Below are 22,736 nucleotides of genomic sequence, written 5' to 3'. Positions count from 1 at the left end.
TATTTAAATAATCTCCACAATGTTGGCCTTGAACTCACAACCCCAAGATCAAGAGTTGCACACCCTTCCAACTGAGCCAGCAAAGTGCCGTACCTTTATTTATTTATTTATTTATTTTTAAGATTTATTTAGTTAGTTAGTTGACAGACAGAGATCACAAGTAGGCGGAGAGGCAGGCAGAGAGAGAGAAAGAGAGAGGAGGAAGCAGGCTCCCTGCTGAGAAGAGAGCCCGATGCGGGGCTCTATCCCAGGACCCTGGGATCACAACGTGAGCCAAGGGCAGAAGCTTAACCCACTGAGCCACCCAGGCATCCTGTGCTGTACCTTTAAATATATCAATGTAACATTTCAAAAAAGACAAAATTAAACTATGGTGTTTAGGAATATATACCTAAGTGACAAAACCGTACAGAAAGTTCTGGTTGCCATAAAAATCAGGGTAATGCTTACCTGTGGATGGGGCTTGGCGTGGGAAGAACAGTAAATGGGTTTCTGGGATAAAGAAATGTTCTGTTTCTTTGCCTAAGTGGTATTACACCAATATAAGCTTTATAGTAATTAATGAATTTGTATGTCTATGTTTGATGCATTTCCTAAATAGGTGTAATATTTCATAATAAACAGGCAGGGGAACAAGGACAAAGAGATAAACACCAGGCAAATGCCAACCAAAGTATTGGTAACAAAGTAACACCGAAGTAGCAACTATATTTTTTTAAAGATTTTATTTATTTATTTATTTGACAGACAGAGATCACAAGTAGGTGGGGGGGGCAGGCTCCCCGCTGAGCAAAAAACCCGATGTGGGGCTCGATCCCAGAACCCCGGGATCGCGACCCGAGCCGAAGGCAAAGGCTTTAACCCACTGAACCACCCAGGCGCCCCCAAAGTAGCAATTTTAATACGAAAAACTTCATCACAGACAGAGAGATGGCAAACGGAAAGATAATCAAGAAAATATAATTACGGGCGCCTGGGTGGCTCAGTGGGTTAAGCCTCTGCCTTCGGCTCAGGTCATGATCTCAGGGTCCTGGTATCAAGCCCCCCATCGGGCTCTCTGCTCGGTGGGGAGCCTGCTTCCCTTCCTCTCTCTGCCTGTCTCTCTGCCTACTTGTGATCTCTGTCAAATAAATACATTTTAAAAATCTTTTAAAAAAGAAAATATAATCACGAGTGGATCTCCTTGATCGCATCGGTTTAGAAGACACAAAGCCATTAGCGACAAAACCACGGGGAGAAGGACGAAAGTGAACAGTCGGGATCGACATTTGTCACGGAGTCTTGAAATAAACAGATCAAGCCGAAGCCAGACAAAGGCATAAGCAAAAAGAGAGGGGATTTCAGTAATACAATCAATAAGCTGTAAATAATAAATACAAGTAAAATTCTATATCAACAGAGGAGACACACTGAGCTATGAGGGTCACAAAACTTAATCACATGCCAGATAGATTCCCAAGGAGCAACACCGCCTAGACATTTGTCCTCAGAGCGCGGTGCTGTAACCCGGCAAATACTACTCAAATGGACTGAAATACAAGTACAGATGCGTGTGTACTCTTGGATTCTCCAAATCCACGGCTGCGGATTTATCTTCACGTATGTTTGCACGCGCGCCGAGATGATGTGTGTGTTCACGACTTTGCTGGCGGTGGAGCGGCTGGAGGCCGTCCCGGCGACAATCAGCCGATGTCCTATCAGTAAATGGCCTGGTAATAAGAGGGCAGAGGTACTGCTTGGAGGATGGATCCGGAGGGGTATTTTACGTGAAGAGAAAGCAAGGTGCAGCCTGGCGTGGGACTGCCATGTCCCCTGAGAAAGGACACCAGACAGGGCAAGGGCACGGCAGGGGGTAGGGGTGGGGTGGGGTAGAGAAGAGGAGGCAGTCCTTTTCCTCCGTCTTCTTTAGGTTTGGGGTTTTTGTTTTCATCTTGAACTGTGTGTACCTGTTTCTTATTCACCCCCAAAGTATTAAATTAGGGCACCTGGGTGGCTCAGTTGTTAAACGTCTGCCTTCGGCTCAGGTCATGATCTCAGGGTCCTGGGATCGAGCCCGCATCGGGCTCTCTGCTCAGCGGGGAGCCTGCTTCCTCCTCTCTCTCTGCCTGTCTCTCTGCCTCCTTGTGATCTCTGTCTGTCAAATAAAGAAATAAATAAACCAAAAAGCAAAAAAGAGATCACAACAAAGCTATCCGAGAGAGAACAGATGGCGAGAGGATATTCCCAACATCTAAAATGGACTAGGGAGTAAGTTCTAGAAAAATACACAAGAATGCCTGTAAAACAGCAAGAAAAGGGGCAGGAAAACAAAAAGGTAAGAATTGCCCATTTAAAGAAGGGAGGGAGAAACCGTGTGGCTGATGCCTGTTTTCTAAGACGCTGCAAGGAGTTCTGTCATCCGCTTGCTGCTCTTGAAACCTGACACTGACGTTCCTCCCCAGAGCGCCAGGGGGTGTGGGGGTGTGGGGGGGTGGGGGGGGTGGGGGGTGTCTCCACTCCCTCCCCTAGAACTTGGGCGGGCCTGTGTCTGCACTGGGCTGTCAAGACCAGTTTCTGCCTGGCCCTCTTGGCGGCACTCGCTTTTAGAACCTGGACACCAGGCCGCATCTGGAAGCCAAAGAGCCCAGAGAGGCCCCTTGTAGATGTTCCAGCCGAGGGCCAGATGGAAGGAAGCGTTTCAGGTGACTCAGTACGGAGTCCCGGAGCGAGAATTGGCCGTTGAGCATAATTTACCCCAGAACCATGACAGATGATCATGAATTAGTAGTGGGTGTTTTAAGCCATTAAATTTGGGTGATCCGTTTAGCAGCAGGAATTAGGTCCTGCAAGCCGGTGAAACAAAGCTGAACGCATGTGGCCTTGGCTTTGAGACTGAACGGTAGACAGAAGACGGGGGTGTCTTGAGGCAGCTGGTAGTTGGCCTAAAGAACATCAAAGAGGCTTTAAAGGAAAGTGAGTAAAAGTTACTGGAAGCCAAAGGAAAGAGGCCCCTTCTCATGGGATGGTGGAAATTTTGGCAATGCCGTCGTCCACGCCAGAGGATGAGTGTATGTGGAGGAGGGAACTCAACGATCGAGGTCAGGAGATTACCAGGCAAAACCCTGAAAGCGTCGCCTGACTTCTTCTTCTTGCCTCCAGAAGCCACTTAGATCTTTAGAAACCATCACATACAAGGACAAGAACGTGACTACAAACCCCTTTAACATCTCAGCAAGATTGAAGGACCTCACGAGAAATCTAAAATAGGGGAGAGTTGATCCGGAAGAGGTCTGTGGGTGTAGCTTTTAATAGAGTCAACTCCAAGGAGATTCATAGCAAACCCACCAAATCCTAAGGGAATTGTTTGGGAGCATGTACCTCTGACTTAGAGGGAGCGCGGCAGAGAAAGTATGATGTAGAAAGAGACTTCTGAACCCAACCTCTTTTTATGGACAGGAAGCAGACTGAGATGTGTACTGCATACTTCGTCGCAATGTTGTTTTGTTATGGACAGGGAAGGAGAGGTTCATGGGCAAAACCCAAGAGCCCAGAGGGCGGAGCTGAGAGGCTCGGTGAACAATTAGTAGGTTGTAGGACGGATTCCTCTCTAAGGAACTGCAACAGGTGCCAGCAGGAGTTCAGAATTACAACGGACCAGTGACTCTGGGGTTCCCATTTTCCAACGTTTGGAATAGGAACATCTATAATGATTTTTCTATATCTGTCCCATTATTGTGTGGTGTGCGTGTGCGTGTGTGTGTGTGTGCGCGCACGCGCATGTGTGTAGATAACTTGTATCTTTAGTTCACAGAACTTTAAATCAAGAGGAGTAGCCCTCCAGGGCCTGGACCTAAAGAATCACATCAGAGAGACTCCCCTGCCCTTGGACTTGTTCTGGATGATGAGACGTTGGACGTCAAGATGATGCCATAATGGGATGAAGTGTGGGATCTTTGGGGGGAAGAGATGGATGTATTTTGCATATACGGAGACTGTAAATTGTCGGGGGGAGGGAAATGTGGTGGATCTCATTTTGCAAGGTGACCAGAACAGTATCTCCCTTCTCAGAAACTGTTCTTACAGTGTGAGGCTAGCAACCTGCCTGTTGCGGAGTGGCTTCTACATTCCTTCCCTTTACATCCAGGCCGGCTTACGACTAAGGCAGAAGTCACACTGTGTGACTTCCAAGACTCCATTGTAAGAGGTGTCACAGCTCCTGTCGGGTCCTCTTGGAAGCTTGTTCCTGGAACCTCCAGAACCAGCGGAGATAAAATCACTGTAACAACATCACGCTACTAAATTTGGGGTGATCTGGTTCTGCAGCAACAAATAAATGATACAACCGGAATGACAAGTACGTGAAGAGATCATTCATGCAACACACAGACTGAGCACTGACCCTGTGCACCGGGTGTTGTTCCAGGTACTAGAATCCTGTCCTCCTCGGGCACACGTGGTAGTGGGAGGAAACAGATTGTAAGAAGTCAGATCTTAATTCAGCGAATGATAAATGTTAAGGTGAAAATGCAAAGAAAGGGAATAGCAAGGGACAGCAAATAGTGCAATTTTATTTTATTTTTAAAGATTTTATTTATTTATTGGACAGACCGAGATCACAAGTAGGCAGAGAGACAGGCAGGGCGAGGGGAAGCAGGCTCCCTGCTGAGCAGAGAACCTGATGCGGGTCGATCTCAGGACCCTGGCATCAGGACCTGAGCCAAAGGCAGAGGCTTTAACCCACTGAGCCACCCAGGCGCCCCAAATAGTGCAATTTTAAACAGGCAGGACAAGGAAGGACTCACAGAGGTGATAGTTGTGCAAAGCCCTAAAGCCATAAGGGGTTTGTGTTCTAGGTGGATATCCGTGGGCAGAGGATTCCTTGCAGAGGGAGCAAATACAAGGGTGCTCGCAGTGTGGGGAACGTGCCTGCCGGTTAAGGAGGGCAGGAGGCCAGGGAGGCTTGGCAGCTGGCGGAAGGAGGAGCTGTAGGATGTATGTTCAGAGAGATGATGGAGAGGGAGCGTGCCGCCTTCTAGGTTACTATAAAATTCTTGTTTCTAGAGGACTGGGAAGCCATGGAAGGTTTGAGCGTGGAAACTTAGTCAAGTGGCTTTTGTTTGTTTGCTTCGTGGTTTTAGTAATCTCCATGCCCAACGTGGGGCTTGAACTCATGACCCGGAGATCAAGCGTTGCACGCCCCACGAGCTGAGCCAGCCAGCCAGGTGCCCCTGCTCTTAGGCACGTTTTAAGGAGACCGCTCCGGCTGCTGTTCCGAGAGAGGAGAACAAGGCGGGGGACAGGAGAGCAGTCCGCAGGCGAGCGCAGCAAGCCAGGTCACCGCTACTGCCTCACACCGGTCACACCCGTGGGCCCGTGAAGAGTAGCTGAATTCCGGGTCCGTTGCGCAGGTAGAGCTGAGAAATCCGTGGGCAGAATGGGTAGGAGAAGAGCACAGGAGAGGAATGAAGGATGACTCCCAAGGTTTTGGTCCAAGTGATGGAGAAGGATGGGGCTGCCATTTAACGTGATGGGGAGACAAAGAGGAGGGGGTTGGGGGAGAAACAGGAACTTAATTCAGAACCCAGGAGGCATCAGAGATGACCGGTGTCTGCAGCACGGGAGAAAGGCCTGGGCTGGAGATACCAATTGGGGCTCGGCGGGGAGGGGCTGGCGAGCCCAGCACTGGGACTGACGTTCCTTCACCAGCTCCCATGAGCGTTGGGTCTGGAGCGGACCCCAAGGCCAAAGCCCCTTCCAGAAGGGCATGCTGCTTCTCCATAGGTCCTTGGGCATTCTGAGGCTGGGCCATTCTGGGATACTGTCACACAGCGGGGGCGTTGGAGGGATCAGCCTCTGAAGCCACGTGACTTAGTGTCACACGCCCGTCTCACAGACACCATACCATCTCCGCCGGACAGTTGTTGAGGATTAAGTGAATTATTACATGAAACACTGCCTTGTGCCTAGAATATGCTCACAAAAGACAAGTTATCTACAACCAACGTGGTCTCCTTCGGCCCAACACCAGTGGATATCAAAGCCAAGTTCACAGGCCACTGCGGAGGTCTCCCTCTATTGAAAACTTAACCTCGTCAGACCAGGCCTCTTTATGTCTCCTTTCCACACCAACCAAAACACGGCGAAATTCACTTCTTTCTGCGTCAAATCCAAAGGCTGCAAAACGTGCACAAAATAACATGCTCGGCTATCTTTTTCAAAAGGTATTTCATCAACTCTTTTTAAAATCCCACACAAGAGTGAGTCACAAAACGAGTAAGAAGTTATTTTAATCATCTGTCAAGGATTATTTCTCTTCAGCTCATCTGATACTCAGATCTACCTTTGTATCTGACCATCTTTCTTGTAGCCAAGGCCTGCTTTTAAAATATTTCGGAATTGGGGCATCTGGGTGGCTCAGTGGGTTAAAGCCGCTGCCTTCAGCTCAGGTCATGATCTCAGGGTTCTGGGATCGAGCCCCACATCGGGCTCTCTGCTCAGGGGGGAGCCTGCTTCCTCCTCTCTCTCTGCCTGCCTCTCTGCCTACTTGTGATCTCTGCCTGTCAAATAAATAAATAAAATCTTTAGAAAAAAAAATAAAATAAAATATTTCGGGATTTATCTTAGTATCCGTAATTAATCGATTGCATCAAAGTTGTGTTTGATAGAATAGAAAAGAATTGATAGAATAGAAACACAAGTTTCTATAAAATAGTAACCTGAGAAATAGAAACATGAATTATCTTGCTGCTAGAGATGGTAGAGACAGAAGATATGTCCTACCCAGTGGAAGATCCTTGAAACCTCTGAATTGTGAGTATTCAAAATGCTGAGGGTCCGTGGAGGGATACGGCAGCATCTTATCACATTCACTGGGACATGCAGATGACAGAAACTGTGCTGTGAAGACTTTATAATCTGTTTAGAGAGGAGATAATAATACATATTCGTAAGATGGATAAACGATTAGGCATCGAAGCCCCAAAATATAGCGTTTTATTTTTTTTAAGATTTTATTTATTTATTTGGCAGACAGAGATCACAAGTAGGCAGAAAGGCAGGCAGAGAGAGAGGAAGCAGGCTCCTTGCTGAGCAGAGAGCCCGATGTGGGGCTCGATCCCAGGACCCTGGGATCATGACCTGAGCCGAAGGCAGAGGCTTTAACCCACTGAGCCACCCAGGTGACCCAAAACCCAGCTTTATAGACATATACATATGTAAGTTTAGTAAAAAGTGAACTAAATTAGTGGAAGTATCTGCATGGAGGGATAACGAATGCATTATATACTTTGATTTACTATCCGTCTGCTCAAGAGAAGTCAGATGGGGCTGGGGGCACAGACTTTGGAGCCTGGACGTTTAATCTTCCACTAACTGACCAGGTGACCTTGAGCCAATTACCTAACCTCTCTGCACCTCACACCCTGATGCGTTTAAAAACCACCCAAGACAATAGTTTCGTCTTATTTTTTGAAGATTTATTTTAGAGACAGTGTGAGTGCGAGCAGGGGAGGGGCAGAGAGAGAGGGAGAAACTCCTCAAGCAGACTTCCCCACGGAGCTTGGGGCTTGATCCCAGGACCCTGTGGTCATGAGCTGAGTCAAAATCGAGAGTCAGCGGCTCAAGCCTCGGAGCCACCCAGGCGCCCCAAGAGAATCGCCTTCTTAGAGGGCGAAGCCATATGTGGGTAGAAGCGTCTGCGTGGCGAAGGAAGCTCCGCAGGTGCCCACTTTCCGCACTGCATAGGCCACGGGCTGGCCTTGAGGGAGGACTGGAGAGGTCAGGGGAAAGGTACTGGCGATGGGGACCACGCTGGGGACAGCAGAGACCGAACGCGACACGGCTCAGCCCCTCGCACACGCAATCGGCGAAATGAGAACCGAGACTGATACAAACGCGAGAAAGTTTTATTTTTAAAAATAGCGACTCTTAATTGGCTGCAGACGGGATCCACCACGGGCAGACTCGCTTGGCTCTGGTGCCTCACCCACCCCTCTGCTTGCCACAAAAAGAAGAGACTCAAAGAAGGTTCCTTCTGAATGCGTATCACCATTTATTGTAGTTTGCGTTAGGAATCGAACAGAGGACATTGTCTGTGGAGGGGCGGAAAAAGGAAGAAAGAAAGTCTGTTCTCGGAGCTTAATTTCCTCAAAACACTTTATGGTTTCAGATCCTTTCTTTACCCCACAGGAAACGCGAGAATTCAAGTATGCTGGAGTCGGGAGTAGTGACACAAAAAGTCTTAGGGTTCTGTGCGTGTGCGTGTGTGTGTTTACAGGGAGACACGCGTCCCCGATTCCTGTGCCCCATTTTTGCTTTGGTAAGGACAAGCCCCAAAGGATACGTCTTATAGATGACCCCCTGCCTCGGACCCAGACTCTGGAGCTGAGGACTTTCTTTTCCCTCCTAAGGTAACTGTTAACGGTTTCGAATTGCCGCCCCCCGCCCCACGTGCGCCTCCCCCCAAAACCGTAAGTCCTGTCAAAATCCTGATATATGTGAATACTTTTTCCTGCCCTGCAGCTGCTCCTCGGGCTCCTACGAGAGGCCTATGCCAAGGACCAGAGCAACAGATTCTCTTCATTTTGTTTAGAATAAAAAAACTTTAAAGGGGCATTTCAAAAGAAAAAAAAAAAATAAAAACTGAAATTCGAATTCTGAAAATATCTTGCCTTTTTTATTAATCATGTCATCTAACACCAATTAAAAAAACAAATACGTGAATATGATATAAAAATACGATCCGATCCCAGGATGAACACTTTGTCGCAGGCACGGTTCTCTCACAGAGTATATGTCTGGAGGGCCGGGGGGGGGGGGGGAAGGAGTATATTTTTGTTTTTGCTTCTCTTAAAAAAATCCACAGCAGTGCAAGTCGGGTCAAGGGAGGAGGAGGGGGAAGGATTCTTTAGCAGCAAAATGTCCAAGGTTCTCTAATCACAATCAAATCAACGGATATTGGGTTTAGGGGTGGGGGTGGGGGAGATGAACTTGGGATGCTGCCCAGACCCACTGGTCATCAATCGCTAAAAGACTTCCGTTGCAAAAGCCCCAAATGGTGACATAGGAAGACGAGCTTTATTACACAAGCAATCGTAAAGTGTGTCCCTCAAGCTTTTGACCATGTGTGTCACTTAAATATATGTACAGGAATGGGGTTCCTCTTGCTATCCACGTCCTCGCAGGTCTCCACCGTCTGGTCACTCCGGGTGGGGGGTGGGGGCTCTCAGCGTCTCCTGCCCAGCGGGGCTGAAAAGCATCGGAAGGGCGTCTCCACCGCCGACACCGCTCCCGCCTGCCCGGCCCGCCTTGGCTGTCCCGTGCGGAGGGGGGGCACGGGGGACAGTTTAGTGATCACTGTTTTGTTTCTCTCTCATCCAGGCGTGAATCTGTTCTTTCAATTCTGGCACTGGGAAAGAAAAGAGAGGATTAATGGCCCCGGGCTGGAGGGCTCTGGCTAGGAGATGGAGCCCCGGTTCTATACAAACGGAGAGAAAAGGCCATTCACTCCCCCCGACAGGAAGGCCGAGGAAGAAGTGGGACATAAGGACCAGCCTCCCACAGTGAATCAGAGCCAAGAATGCTTTGTGTCTTTTCCATGAAGTGCCGTAAGCTATGGAATCTTCTGGATTTGGTACATCGGCCCCTCTGATGGCTCTCTGACAGGGGACTCGGGCGGGCGCCACGGCTGGGCCCGGATACGGGCCGGGGGCCCGAGGCTGCACCCTCCCCTACCTGGTTCCAGCATGCTCTCGGTCAGCGTCTGCCGGTTGAAGGGGTCCGTGGGGGAGTTGAGCAAGTGCCGCAGGATGACGGAGCGGTCCATGACGGTGCCGGACGGCAGCCGCACGGGGTCGGTCATCAGGGTGTCCATCAGAGGGTCTGCGGAGACAGAGCAGAGCGAACTGTCATCTCAGCACCCAGAACTGAAGGTGACGATGAGACAAAGCCCCTCCTGTCGGGGAAAGGTCTAGATCCACAGACCAACAATTGCCTGGCCCGACCAGGCCCCCAAGGGCAGCCAGACGTTGGCACAAGATAAAGACACCCACAGTGCCTCCGGGGGAGGGACGCACCCTTGGCCAGCTAGAGCTGGGACGGGGAGGAAGAGGAAAAGGACCAGGGCTCTGCAGGAGAGACAGCGGCCGGAGCCCCTCATCTCAGAACCTCCAGGCAAGGCTTGGTTCTCAGAACCTTGCAAGGCAAGGCTGATCTTGGCACGTTCGTGGTCGTTACTTGGTTTGATATCAAGCTAAGAACCCGCCCCTCTTCATTTATAACGAACTAAAAGTAGACAAACGTGATTTCAGACACTGCATCTCCAGGAGTAACTCTAGCACACCATACGGAAGTGAAAAGCACAGACCGCTGTCTCTTCATGTTACGCGTCTCCAGGTAATTCAAAGAATTCAGCAGGAGGAGAGCGGCCCACTTGCCTCTGAACTCGTCGGGGGCGTCACTGTAGTCGATTTCCGCGCGCGCGTTCTTGGCCACTATCTCCTCCACCTTCTCGGCCAGGAGCTTAAACTTCTCGATCGCTATGGTCGATTTGATCCCGGCCTTCCGCATCTTCGAGATCACTTCTTCAAACAACTCCTTGCTGTAGGATCTCTGCCAACGAGGAAAGACAATGTGAGCCATCAGTGTATTTTAAGTAGGAAAAAAGCTGCAGAAAATGCCCAGAGTACGATCCATTGGTGTCTTTCTAAAAAAGCCCTGAGAAGATACCATGTATCTAAACACTCTCATGTGGCTACAAACACATACAATACAAACCAGAATAAGCCGCACCAGACCCCACAAGGTCATTACCGCTGCGGAGGACTTTAGGGTTGAGGCAAAGGAGGGGAATTTTTAAATTCTGGAATTACTCTTATAGCAAACATGTATTCTTTTAAAATTTAGATTTCTTTATGAGACAGGGAGAGAGAGAATGAACGGGCAGGAGAGGGGCAGAGGGAGAGGGAGAAGCAGACTCCCTGCCGAGCATGAAGCCCCACCCAGAACTCGAACCCAGGGCCCTGAAATTATGATGCGCTGAAATCAAGAGTCAGACACTGAACTGACTGAGCCACCTAGGCGCCCCTAAAATCTAAATATTAAAAAGAGAATGAAAATCGCGTCTGTTTGAGGCTTTGAAAGGCACTGTGGCCTGCGACAAGTGTCAGCTCTTTTCTCTAAAGGTCAACATGGGGAAAACAACCCAACACGGCTCGTAATCAAAAGGAGCTTTATCCTGTTCGTGGTCAGTCTTTCTCCCAGAGCTCTCAGCTCCACACTGCTAACTGTCAGGTGCTCCACTGAGAGGAGCAGGGGGCTGCTGGAGGACAAGCGCCCATGAAGACCCAGATGAACGGGGACTTGAATTCTGGCTCCACTGTCTACCCACTGGGCGGTCTCAGGCAAACCCCTCTGGGTCCGGGTTTCCTCCCGTGCCTGATTCAGATACATCACTGCCGTTCAGAAATATCACAGCATATCCTAATTTGCATTTATAGCAAAAACACTGGCCTCTTGTCAATTCAGTGACAGTGACGCAAACAGAGAGGGGATGGATCGAGCCCAAGACTCCAAACCAAGGCCTGGTCACCCCTGAGCGGCGCTTCCCATCCAAGGATTCAGACGAACGTCTATGGGGTGAATTCATGTCAATACCCGTATTCTCTTAGAGCACAGGGTTGAAATTCCTCGACCTTTCTTCTTTAACTTCAGTTTCTAAGTAAGCGTACATGCTCACTTTCTCTCTGTACGCACCCACGCGCAGAGAGAGGAAAGGGCATGCGCTAGCCTCGGCCTGGCAGAAATCCTAAAAGCCATCCTGTCCAATCCTGAAAAGTTCAGAGAGCCTCCAGTATAGTTTTCTGAAACTAAATTACTACGTGGATTCAGCAAATACCTTACTTGACATCTCTCCTCCTTATAAGCCAGGAAGCCACAGTCTCCATCCATCCCTTTGGGGAGGGGCACAGGGGACAAGAGGCCAAAAGATTATAGGAAGATGTTGGGAGGCCAAAATTAAAACACTGTGCAGCACAGGGGTGTATTGTGGATTGGGCGTTGTGACTGAGACAACTTCACCTTGAACTTCTCTTTGTGAAAAGAGGCCACTTGCTATCCTCATGAAACATCACCTACCCTATTTCGCAAATGATGATGATGAGTTTTTCACCAACTGACTTGTGCTTACTTCTAAGTCAACTTCTAAGAGCAGTGTAGTGGGCATTATCAGAAATCAAAGGCAACCCGTGATGAGGGGACATGGCATTCAGCCTCCTGGAGCAAGGCATCAATGCATGGAGCAAAGGCACATTACTGAGCTGCTGTGTGGAGTCTGATGTGGGTTGGGTCAGAGATGCAGCAAAGACACTGTTCTTGTCCTCAAGGATCTTACAGAATCATTCTAAAATTAAACACGGAAATATCTACAATCATGTATCTGATAAAGGTCTTGTATCCAGAATATATAAAGAGCTCCTACAATTCAACAACAAAATACAAACGATCCATTTAAAAAATGGTGAAAGACGTGAACAGTCATTTCTCCCAAAAAGACATACAGATGGCCAAGAAGCACACGAAATTTGTTGTTATGAAAATGTGAATCAGAACCACAGTGAAGTAACACTTCATTCCCACTACGGTGGCTGTTAAAAGAAAAGAAAAAAAATAACAAGTGTTGGTGAGGATGTGAAGAAATTGAAACGAGCCCCCTTGTCCACTGCTGGTGGGAATGGAAAATGGTGTGGCCACTGTGGCAGACCGTGGGGCAGGTCCTTAGAAAGTTCAACATCGTATTACTGCTAGAATTCAGCAATTCTACCTGAGTGGATAGCCCAAAGAATCAAAGACAGGTATACAAATACTTGGTCACCCATGTTCAGCGAAAAACCATTTCTAACAGCCAAAAGGTGGGAACGACTCAAAGGACCACCGATGGTTGAAGACAGAAACCCATCAGGGGAGCTCCACGTAATGAGAGACCATCCAGCCGTAAGAAAGGATCGAGGTATGGTACACTGATGAACCTCAAAACTTTATGCTAAATGAAAGAAGCTAGACACAAAAGGTAATGTATTGTATTATTCCATTTACAGGAAATACCCAGTAGAGGCAAATAGGTAAATCCCGAATTAGGTAAAGTGAAGAGACCCAGCAGATCAGTGGCTGCCCAGGACTGGGGTGATGGGGGGCAGGGGATGGACGATGCCTGCTTCACGAGTGTGGCATTTCCGTCGGGGGGTGACATTTCGATAAGCTGTTAGAACTGGAGAGAGGTGGAGGTTGCATAACACTGGGAATGCACTAAATGCCAACGAACTGCACACTTCAACGTTACGTGAATTTCACCTCAATTAAAAAAGAAAAACAAAAAACAAAAAAAACAAAAAGGAAAGATGGACAGAAGTGTGACTTCAGTGGGCTTTTTATCCTTTATTTTCATTTATTTTAGAGCGAGGGCCCTCGCGTGCGAGCAGGGGGAGGTGCGGAGGGGGAAGGGAGAGAATCTTTTTTTTTTTTTTTAAGATTTTATTTATTTATTTGACAGACAGAGATCACAAGGAGGCAGAGAGGCAGGCAGAGAGAGAGGAGGAAGCAGGCTCCCCACTGAGCAGAGAGCCCGATGTGGGGCTCAATCCCAGGACCCTGAGATCATGACCTGAGCCGAAGGCAGAGGCCCAACCCACTGAGCCCCCCAGGCGCCCCGGAAGGGAGAATCTTTTTTTTTTTTTTTTTTTTTTAAAGATTTTATTTATTTATTTGACAGTGAGAAATCACAAGTAGACGGAGAGGCAGGCAGAGAGAGAGAGAGAGAGGGAAGCAGGCTCCCTGCCGAGCAGAGACCCCGATGCGGGACTCGATCCCAGGACCCTGAGATCATGACCCGAGCCGAAGGCAGCGGCTTAACCACTGAGCCACCCAGGCGCCCGGAAGGGAGAATCTTAAGGAGACTCCGCACCACATGTGGAACCCAACACGGGGCTCCGTGTCACGACTGGGAGATCGTGACTTGAGCCGGTTCAAGAGTCACGCGCTCAGTTGACGGAGCCACCCACATGCCCCTCTTTATTCTTTATTTTTGAACAGACCCTAGTGCTAACAGACGGCAGGAGCAGTCCGCACAGAGTCTGTCGGTGAGGGCCCGTCCTGCGTGGCCATCAGGGTGGCACACGGTCTCCCTCTGACCCCCCGTCCCGGGCTCCCTCAGCTCCAGGACAGCTGCCCTCCGGTCCTGCTCCGGCGACGGGCTCTCTCCTCCAGTCTGTGAGCACAAGGCTCAGCGGCTCTTCACGCTGGTCCCCCCGTCCCCTTTTCCAGACCCTTGTCTTTAGCCCGCTCTTGGCTGACCGGGAGAGAGGCTTTTGAGTTTCTGTCCCTGCTGGGCCGCTGTTTCCTTCTTCTTCGGTCTTCCCGGACCTCCCAGATCAAACCAAGACCACTGCTCCCAAAGGAGAAAACAAAATTCCACTACTGTTCCTCTGGAGCTCTCTGGACTTCCAACCTTCCTTCCCCAGCCCCCCAAACCCTCTTCCGAGACAATCGTCAGGGCCCGAATCAGCTTACAGCCACTATAAATGGGAGATGCCCAACAATCAGAACTAACGTCACACTTAATACGTTTTGCTGTCCATGGTACAGTGGCACCTGCGTGTTTGCCTTCTGAGTCTGGCAGAGACGGGCTCTGTAGAAATTCAAGAAAAGCTACGGGCCACGGTGCAGAAGCTGCGGTCTACGACTCAAGTCTGGTGCCCTCACAGGCCCCACCACACCCCACAGGCATCACCGGGCGCTGTCCCCCACTGGGTCTTCACCATCTCACAGCCGTGCTGTGTTTCTCCACACTGCAGGACGGTCCTGTTCCCCACGCCCGAGCCGGCACCACAGCAAGGCCTACCGGCCACACCCTGCGACTCGACTCTTCCAAGCCTTTTCTGGTAAAGAGTGGAAGTCTCTGGGGACTTCTCACACCTCCCCCCACCCCTCTGGCTGGGCTACCACAGCCTGGCTGCAGCCGGCCTACCGTCCAAGCAGACACACCCATCTGGATAGGGGTGCATCTTCGTCCTTCTCCGTCGGACTACAGACTGCCACTTAACCATCCGTAGGTCAGGATATGCAGTATTACGGAGCTGTAGTCTAGAAAAACATCTCTGTAACCCCCCACGGTAACTGCAAACTCCTAATGCCCTCCTATACCACCACTTTTTACGGAAAACCCACTTTAGACCTATGTGGTGTCTCCCCTTGTAGGCCCTCTGCCAAGACCGACTCTCTTGCTTACACCCAGAAGTACCCACATATGTGAATTATATCTCAGTAAAACTATTATTAAAAAAAAAATAGTACTTAAAACTCCTCTACTTTACTATCATTCCTTTGGATGAGAGACGGGTAAAGAACCTTCTAGAACCCCTACTGCTGGTTAACCTGAAACGTGAGAGGTATCTGGACAGAAAGGGTGAACAAAGATGGAGAGACAGATGAGCATGGGACGTTCGGGGTATTTTCAGTAGAGGGCAGAGAGGCTGGGGGAGTACGTACTCTGGCCAGACGGCCCGGGTATGAGCCCTGCCTCCATCCCGTACTCCCTGTGCTGCCTGGAGCAAGTTGCTTCAACTCTCTGTGCCTCAGTTTCCTCAAGTGAAAATGAGGAGCCTAACAGAACCTATACCAGAGGATTTTGTGAGGATGAAGTCAACGAAAACAAGCCAAGTGGCTAAAACTTGGTATTCAACGGATAAGCGTCAGCTCTGAGGACACGGCCATGATGCAGGCCAGAAGCACATGGCGGTTGGGGGAGCCCTTTATGAGACCACTGGAAGTCAGGGGTGGGGAGGTGCTTGGACTAGCTGTGGAAATGACAAAGAATGGGTGTCATCACAGCGGACATGAGGAACAGAACAGAGAGAAGCCTGGGAAGACCACGTGAGGTTTGAAACCCGGAGTCACAGTAACAGCAGCACTGACGCGGGGCGCTTGGGAAGCAGACCTGGTCCCCTCCGAAGGCTGGACCCTGGGGGGAAGGGGATGGATCTCTTGCATAAGACCTGTGGCAGGACAGGCTAGGACCCCGCTGCAGACGGATCTGGAGCCAAATCAGCCTTTTTACACCCAAAGGAAAAGAGCTGATTCAGCTTCATTTATACCAGACCAGTTCCCCCGGCCCACGCAGTGATTATTTCCATTTATGTACTAAAAACTTCCCAAATCGCAAGCTGGAAAGTATCGCCTTCCCTGACTCCCAAGTGGGGAAAACCCTGGGACAGATGGGTCTGCTGGGAAGTCCAGAGAGACACGAGCTCTGCCAGCCGGGTCGGCGGTCGGAGGCCCAGGCTCCCCCCGAAATGGCCTGCTCGCCCGGGCACTGACCTGGTCGTCAGCAATGGCTTTGGCAAACCGGGCACAGTCCAGCTGCAGGTAAATATCCGTCAGTTGGTCCAACAGCTTCTTTGGTTCAAAGCCGTACTTCTCAGGGTTTTCAACTTTCAGGTCACGGCACTTGGGGCCACAGAGTTGCTGAAGATTAAAGTTCAGCATTGCGGCCAATCGGGGTCCAAGTTCCTAGGGAATCAACAGGGTAAGAGGACATTTCATGCTGATGAGACAAGTGAGAAGGACCAAAACTCCCATTTCAGTGGAGGAACAGGAATTGGCTGGATTAATCTTTAAAGAATCCCTGAGAAGTTCTGTGAGTCATAAAGCTGAAGGACATTTATATTCAAAATTTTCTTTATTCTCCATCTCTAATCCAGTAATTCTAACACTTAATAATGTCACAGGTTGGCGGAATATCTATAAATATGAGCAGAAGGCAACCTTTTCTTTAAATTCATGCTTTTAATGAGAAAAACAAGCATCACTCCAAATTCACCGAGAAGCAGGTAAGAGGGAAAATCACTCACAATTCCATCTCAAATAATTTATTATAGTTTCCTAATAATCAAAGCCTTACTGAATTAGGAATTCCTGAACAGAAAATAAGACAGGTTTTTAGTGCAGGGATTGGCCATCTGTTACCTGCAGGCCGAACCTGGCCCGATGCTTGGTTTTATAAAGTTTTATTGAAAAAGCCACACTTAGTTGTTTATATACATTGTCTGTAACTGCCTTCGTGCTACAACAGCCAAGTTAAGGAGCCGTGCCAGACTGTGTGGCCCATAACGCCTAAGTGTTTACTATCGGGGCTTTGTAGGAAAAGTTTAAAGAAATTCCACTTGCGAGCCCCAGGGAAGCAAGGGTCTGAACTGTCTTGTTTAAATTAGTTGCGGTGTTTGCATGCTTTCAGTAGTGAGCTCGGTTCTGTTTCACGTTCCACTGCTCTTTCACGAAGAGCTATGAAATGGAAAACAGAGGAGAGGCGCATCACTGAGAGGCACCCAGGCCAGGGTGTGGTGAGAATGGGGGGCAGAATGCTGAACGTGGACACTGGAGGAAATGAGAAATAAAAAGACGTTCCATTGTAAACCTGTCTCCGTATCCTCAGGCAATTAACAACCAGCTCCCTGGCCCCTTCCTGGCCTTCCTCCCCACCCTTGTCCTGGCCACACCATAAAGCATCCATGCTGTGTGGCACTGGGAGAGCAGGGGGCCAATGCAAAGCAGTGGTCTTCAGTGAGGACACTCGGTTCTATTTCAGAAGAAGGACCCAGGTCTCACTAACAGCACAAGGCCAAATATCCCGACTACCTTCAATCTGTCATAAACCCTAATCATGGCTCTCACTACCCTCTGGCTTCTTGAGCGTAACAAAGCTACAACCAGGAGAACTAAAGCTCTTACCCATTATCAATGATTTCTACTTACTATACTCTAATTTCCAACGGATGCTACTTTCTACTTTTCCTACAAATAAAATACAGGCATCAATAACGATAAAAATATGTCACAGCTTCGGCATTAATAATCCCATGCGCTATGTAGGCAGAAAGCGAATCACATGATCTTGGAAGAAAGTGTTAGCAGAGCTCGGTCTCTCCCCAGAGCACCAGAGCACTCAGAACTGGGAACGAAATCAGCATCGAGCTTTCACTTAGCAACTTGGAGCTGAAAGGTCCAGGCTCTCAATGATTACTTTTCCCGACAGAGGCCAGAACCTGACCATGGAATCTGATACCCAAAATAAACACCTCGAAGTTTCTACTCACCGGCCTGAGGAACGGCTTCTGGACCTGCTTCGTGAGGATATGGAACATGTCCACGGTTTCTGTTGCCAGAGCAAGATAGGAGCGGGACACACGCTCGTCCTGAGCCAGCTGGGACTGACGGGCTTGCTGCTGATCCTAGGAAACACGGAGCAGAGGCCAGGCCAAGGTCAGCTCCGGCCGGGAGCTCACCGGCACACCAAGTGTGAAGGAAAACGGGACAAGGGCAGAGCAAAACCCACACGCTGAGGGAATGAGAAGAACCCAAACCAGAGAATTTTCCAGGTAACTGAGGTTGATTCCTTTCAGCATGAGAACTCTCGGGACTCTGGGTAAGGTGACCCTGGCACATTGTTTCACTTACATGAGCCCGGGTTTCCCCAGTGATAAAAGAAGTCACCTTCAGCTTCCATGTGGGATGAAGTAAGTGGACCTTCCCTCTGCCCGATACACGCGGTTGCTTATCAAGGATAGTCTCTCCCTGAGTAACAACTTGTAGTCACTATTATTTTAAAAACATGAGTTGTGCTATGCTAGGATACCGGGGCCCAGAGGTTTTGCCTCTACACCAAGTGCCTACAGAGTGCTAAGGTTTGGAGTTTCATCTCGCCCCGCTCTCAAGGCGGTCTCCCCCGACAGCCGTCAGCATGCTTGCCTCTGGCACCGTCCTCCTCCTCCAATTCTGCCCTGGGCTGGGAAACAAGATAATAAGGTGTGTTTGACTCGTGGGGAAAGCCAGGTGGAGCACTGAAGGCTCTGAGATGGAGAAAGTCCCCAGAAACAGCAGTGAAGACGGAGATTCTTCTATCCGGGCTCAGAAGGTAACTAGAGCAGCTGACACCCTGCGTGGGGACCTTGGGGTGGGGCCATCTGAGTGGCTGCGTGGGGGCGGTGGTGTGGCGATGCTGGGTCACCTGCCCACTGCCCCGTTGGCCCAGAATGCGCCTACAGAACACATGTCGAAGCAGGAAGACACAAGAACAAGGTGAGAACTAGTGCAGGGCGTGTCTGCGTGCCCCACGCATTCCTCCGCACATGGTCTCCCGGCCCCGGTCCAGGCCAGGCCCCCCTTCAGACGCCGGAGCGCGGAATGTGACCAGTGAGCTCGTGGGCCTCACGGGGCCTGGATCGCAGGCAGGGAGAGAAGCAATCAACAAACACCCACACGGGGGCGCCTGGGTGGCTCAGTGGGTTAAGCCGCTGCCTTCGGCTCGGGTCATGATCCCAGGGTCCTGGGATCGAGCCCCGCATCGGGCTCTCTGCTCAGCAGGGAGCCTGCTTCCTCCTCTCTCTCTGCCTGTCTCTCTGCCTACTTGTCATCTCTCTCTGTCAAATAAATAAATAAAATCTTTAAAAAAAAAAAAAAACAAACAAACACCCACACGGACACATGACAAGTCTGACAGCGACGGAGAAAAAGCAAGCAGGGAAAGGAGAGAAAGAGTGGCCAGGGACAGCCTCCGAGGAGGCGACATGCAGGCGGATGGTCTGAAGGAGGAGACGCCGTGGAAATCTGGGGCGACAGTGCTCCCCGCCAAGGGGCGAGCACGCGGGTCAGCAGAAGGGCGAGGAGGCCCGTGTGGTTCGGGAGAGTGACAGGGAAATTGGCGGGCCGGGGGCCCGCTCCAATTCGGGACTGGACTCTGAATGAGAAGGGAAGCGTGGCCAAGTTCTGAATCAAGTGGTGATAGTGAACAGAGGAGTTTTAACAGCGTCCCTGCGGTATGGGCCCGGACAGCAGTGGAGGCCGCGGGGCCGGTCAGAGAGGCGACAGCAGGCCAGGTGAGGGCGGATCTGGGACAAGAGGTCAGACACGGATATCTGAAGGTCAAGTCTTGAGGCGTTTGTTGAGGGAGAAGAATCAGGAAGACTCCAAAGTGTGGAGTCCAAGCATCTAACAGAGTGTGGCTGTCCCTCAGTGAGGCGGGCAGACCCGAGGAGATGTGGAGGACGCCATCCAGGGACACCACCGGACCCCCGGCAGAGGGGCAGGTCAATGGCGGGTGGGTGCGGCAGGTCTGGAGTCAGGAGAGATAGGAACTGAGGAGACACATTCTGGAAGCTTTCAGACCCAGACTGTTAAACAGAGGAGATCCCCTCGCAGTGACTTTGAGCCGGGGGCATCAGGTGTGTGGGAGTGTTTCTGGCTGCCTGATCCTCGGGAAGAGGGAACCTCATTGGCCAAAGATGTCAAATGTCCTGCCACGGATGGTACAGTCTCTCAGGATAAAGAACGCCTGCCACCCCCGAGTCCCAAGCAGCACCCTCGCCTCAGCAGCGAGCGTGGGGAGGGGAGGGGGCGCCGGAGGGCCGAGCAGCGGAATGCTCCAGCGTTCGGACAGGGCGGTGAGGAGCAGGCAAGCGGGGAGGCGGACGGCAGGAAGGGACTTCAAGGTCTACCTGACTTGGGGAACAGCACTCGTTCAGGATTATTTATGACGTCTCTCATCCATGAACACGAAGTCCACAGGAATCGTTCGGTTGTCTCACGAGCAAATGCTAGCGCGCACGGACTGTGGATAGGTATCGAGCCACACGCCTGTCTTCCACTGTCTCTGGCATGAGCCGGTCTGAGCCGAGCATCACGACTAACATAAAGAGGGTACAGAGGTACCAGAAAGGCGAGGCCCTCAGCCGCACCGACTGGGGTAGTCCAACCCTGAGGGACCATCAAGTCAAGACCTTACTCAAAGAATGGGCAGGATCTCAATACAGAAAAATGGAGAGTAGAGAACTGTGGACGGGAGTGTCTCAAGGCACACAGAAAAACAGGGGCTGCACAAGTCCCAAACTACGTGGTGCCCTTCAGCAATCCTCCTCACCGCTCTTCCGCAAAGCAGGGATCGGCTCTGGTTCATAGACAAGGATACAGAACTCTGAGGGCATGGCAGTGTCCGTTTTCAAACCCGGGTAGCCTGGACTCCAAACCTGGAGCTCTCTCAGCTGGCCTCATCTGCTTCCCAGACGGTTCTGCAAGGGCCTGGGGACCGGGCTAGGCAGGATCCAGTGGACCAGAATGCGAGGTAAGCTTGGAAGGCTCTCTTAGAGCTACTGTATTTAGGGGGGCCACGGAGCATCGAGCCGGGGCGGCCTCCTGCCGGTGGGACGTGGGGAGGCACAGGGGGGGAGGTTTTGGAGGCCCAGTAGCAAAACAATTTAATGGGTGTTTAGACATAAATACGAGGGTAGAGGGTAAGCCGGACTCGGGCAGGTGCCAGGGCAGTACAGAGGACAGGGAGGACAACGACCACGTTGTCTCAAGAATGTGATGAGACGGGTTCCAGCAGCGTGGAAGCCGGACTCGGGGAATCCAGCACTCACGGCCCCTGGGCAAAGCCCCCAGGAGGTTTCAGTCTCTGGTGTAAGATGTGAGCTACAGCAAGATGGAAACTTCCATCAAAGCTGCAGGAACACTGGGAAAGAAAACCTCCCTGAAATGTGCTTTCGCATGTGCTTACCTTATCTTAAGCGTTAGAAGCTCGACAGCATTTTTGTTTTGAGGATGCTATTGCTAGTCAAGAAAAAAAGTCTTCCCTACTTTTCCAAGAGAACTCTTGCTGGAAAGCAGTTCTAATTTTGAGCCCGAGAACACCAGAACACAGAACAGATCGTCTACACGGCTGCAGTAAATGTCAGAAAAGCGTGTCAGCGTGCCATCACCGGTGCGGCAGGAGTTTCTCATGCAACCTGGCAAGACGACCCTCTCTTCCATTAATAACTGAACACAAAAACCAAGATCAACTGGAAGGAAAAACCTCCCACGGGAGGCACACCGTTGTCCAAAGGAAATCACACGAGCAGATCAAGTGCCTGGTCAGCACCGCATCCTAGGGATTCACTTCCTACTTTTAGAAATTGACATCAACACATTCGGACAACAAAAGCGCTTCTCCAAAAAAGCCCTTTGAAATCAAGGAGGCAAGAAAGTTTTCAGGACGCATTTGACAAGCCTTCTCAGTTCATTTCTTGGCTTTAGACCAGGTGTCTATGTTTACCCCTTCTGCAACCCTCGGAGGGAACCTCTCGGAAGCACACAGGTGGGAGGGGACAGGTAGCGACAGGTCAGATCCATGTCACCAGGGCCCCACGAGTGCAGCCCGGAGCCGAGCTCTGCCCGGGGCCCGCGGCAGCTCCCCGGCCACAGCAGTCCCCCGCGTCCTCACCCGGGGCAGCTGGTCCCACTGCTCCTTGTTCTTCATCTCTTCCTGCACCTCGTGGATTCGCTTCAGAGACTCCAGACTTTCATCAAGCAGAAACGTCGTGTCATTTATCAGCATGTTTATGTAGCGGACGAACTGCTTCCCCGAACTGAAAAGACAATTATGGTGGACACGGTCATACAGTGCCCTGAGGCCAAAGGCAGCGGAGACCCCAAAGAAAACGGGCCCCGCCCAACGTGCCAACCACGTGGCCCCAGAAGCTTGCCCACCGCCCTGGCACCACTCCAGTACGGTGGAGGCCAAGGTCTGTGAAGTCTCTCCTTGGATTTGTTACCCCTTTTGTCTAATTATGAGACGCTCACTGCAGCGGTGCACTGCGGGGGACCCGGCCTGGTCAAGAGAGCCAGTTGCTAGTACTGCACGATTCTGTGAGCAGATTCCCATGAAAGTTTAAATCTGG

General features: G+C 50.6%; 1 protein-coding gene across 2 annotated transcripts in view; it reads right to left on the bottom strand.

Annotated features, from left to right (window-relative positions):
- Nucleotides 1-8,631: 8,631 nt before the first annotated feature.
- UBE4B (ubiquitination factor E4B) overlaps nucleotides 8,632-22,736 on the bottom strand; it is a 120,212-nt gene continuing 106,107 nt past the window's right edge. For both annotated transcript variants that reach the window (XM_059375239.1, XM_059375240.1), the window contains 6 exons: nucleotides 22,280-22,424; nucleotides 18,120-18,254; nucleotides 16,345-16,536; nucleotides 10,413-10,587; nucleotides 9,712-9,858; nucleotides 8,632-9,385 (listed from right to left, as the gene is read on the bottom strand). In XM_059375239.1, coding sequence (XP_059231222.1) covers nucleotides 9,324-9,385; nucleotides 9,712-9,858; nucleotides 10,413-10,587; nucleotides 16,345-16,536; nucleotides 18,120-18,254; nucleotides 22,280-22,424 — 856 coding nt within the window. In that variant the 3' untranslated portion in view covers nucleotides 8,632-9,323. The remainder of the gene's footprint in view (nucleotides 9,386-9,711; nucleotides 9,859-10,412; nucleotides 10,588-16,344; nucleotides 16,537-18,119; nucleotides 18,255-22,279; nucleotides 22,425-22,736) is intronic.

This window comes from Mustela nigripes, chromosome 14 (assembly GCF_022355385.1).
Source record: "Mustela nigripes isolate SB6536 chromosome 14, MUSNIG.SB6536, whole genome shotgun sequence".
Classification (NCBI taxonomy): Eukaryota; Metazoa; Chordata; class Mammalia; order Carnivora; family Mustelidae; genus Mustela; species Mustela nigripes.
The sequence above is the reverse complement of the archived record's forward strand: the minus strand, read 5'-3'. Positions and strand labels throughout refer to the sequence as shown.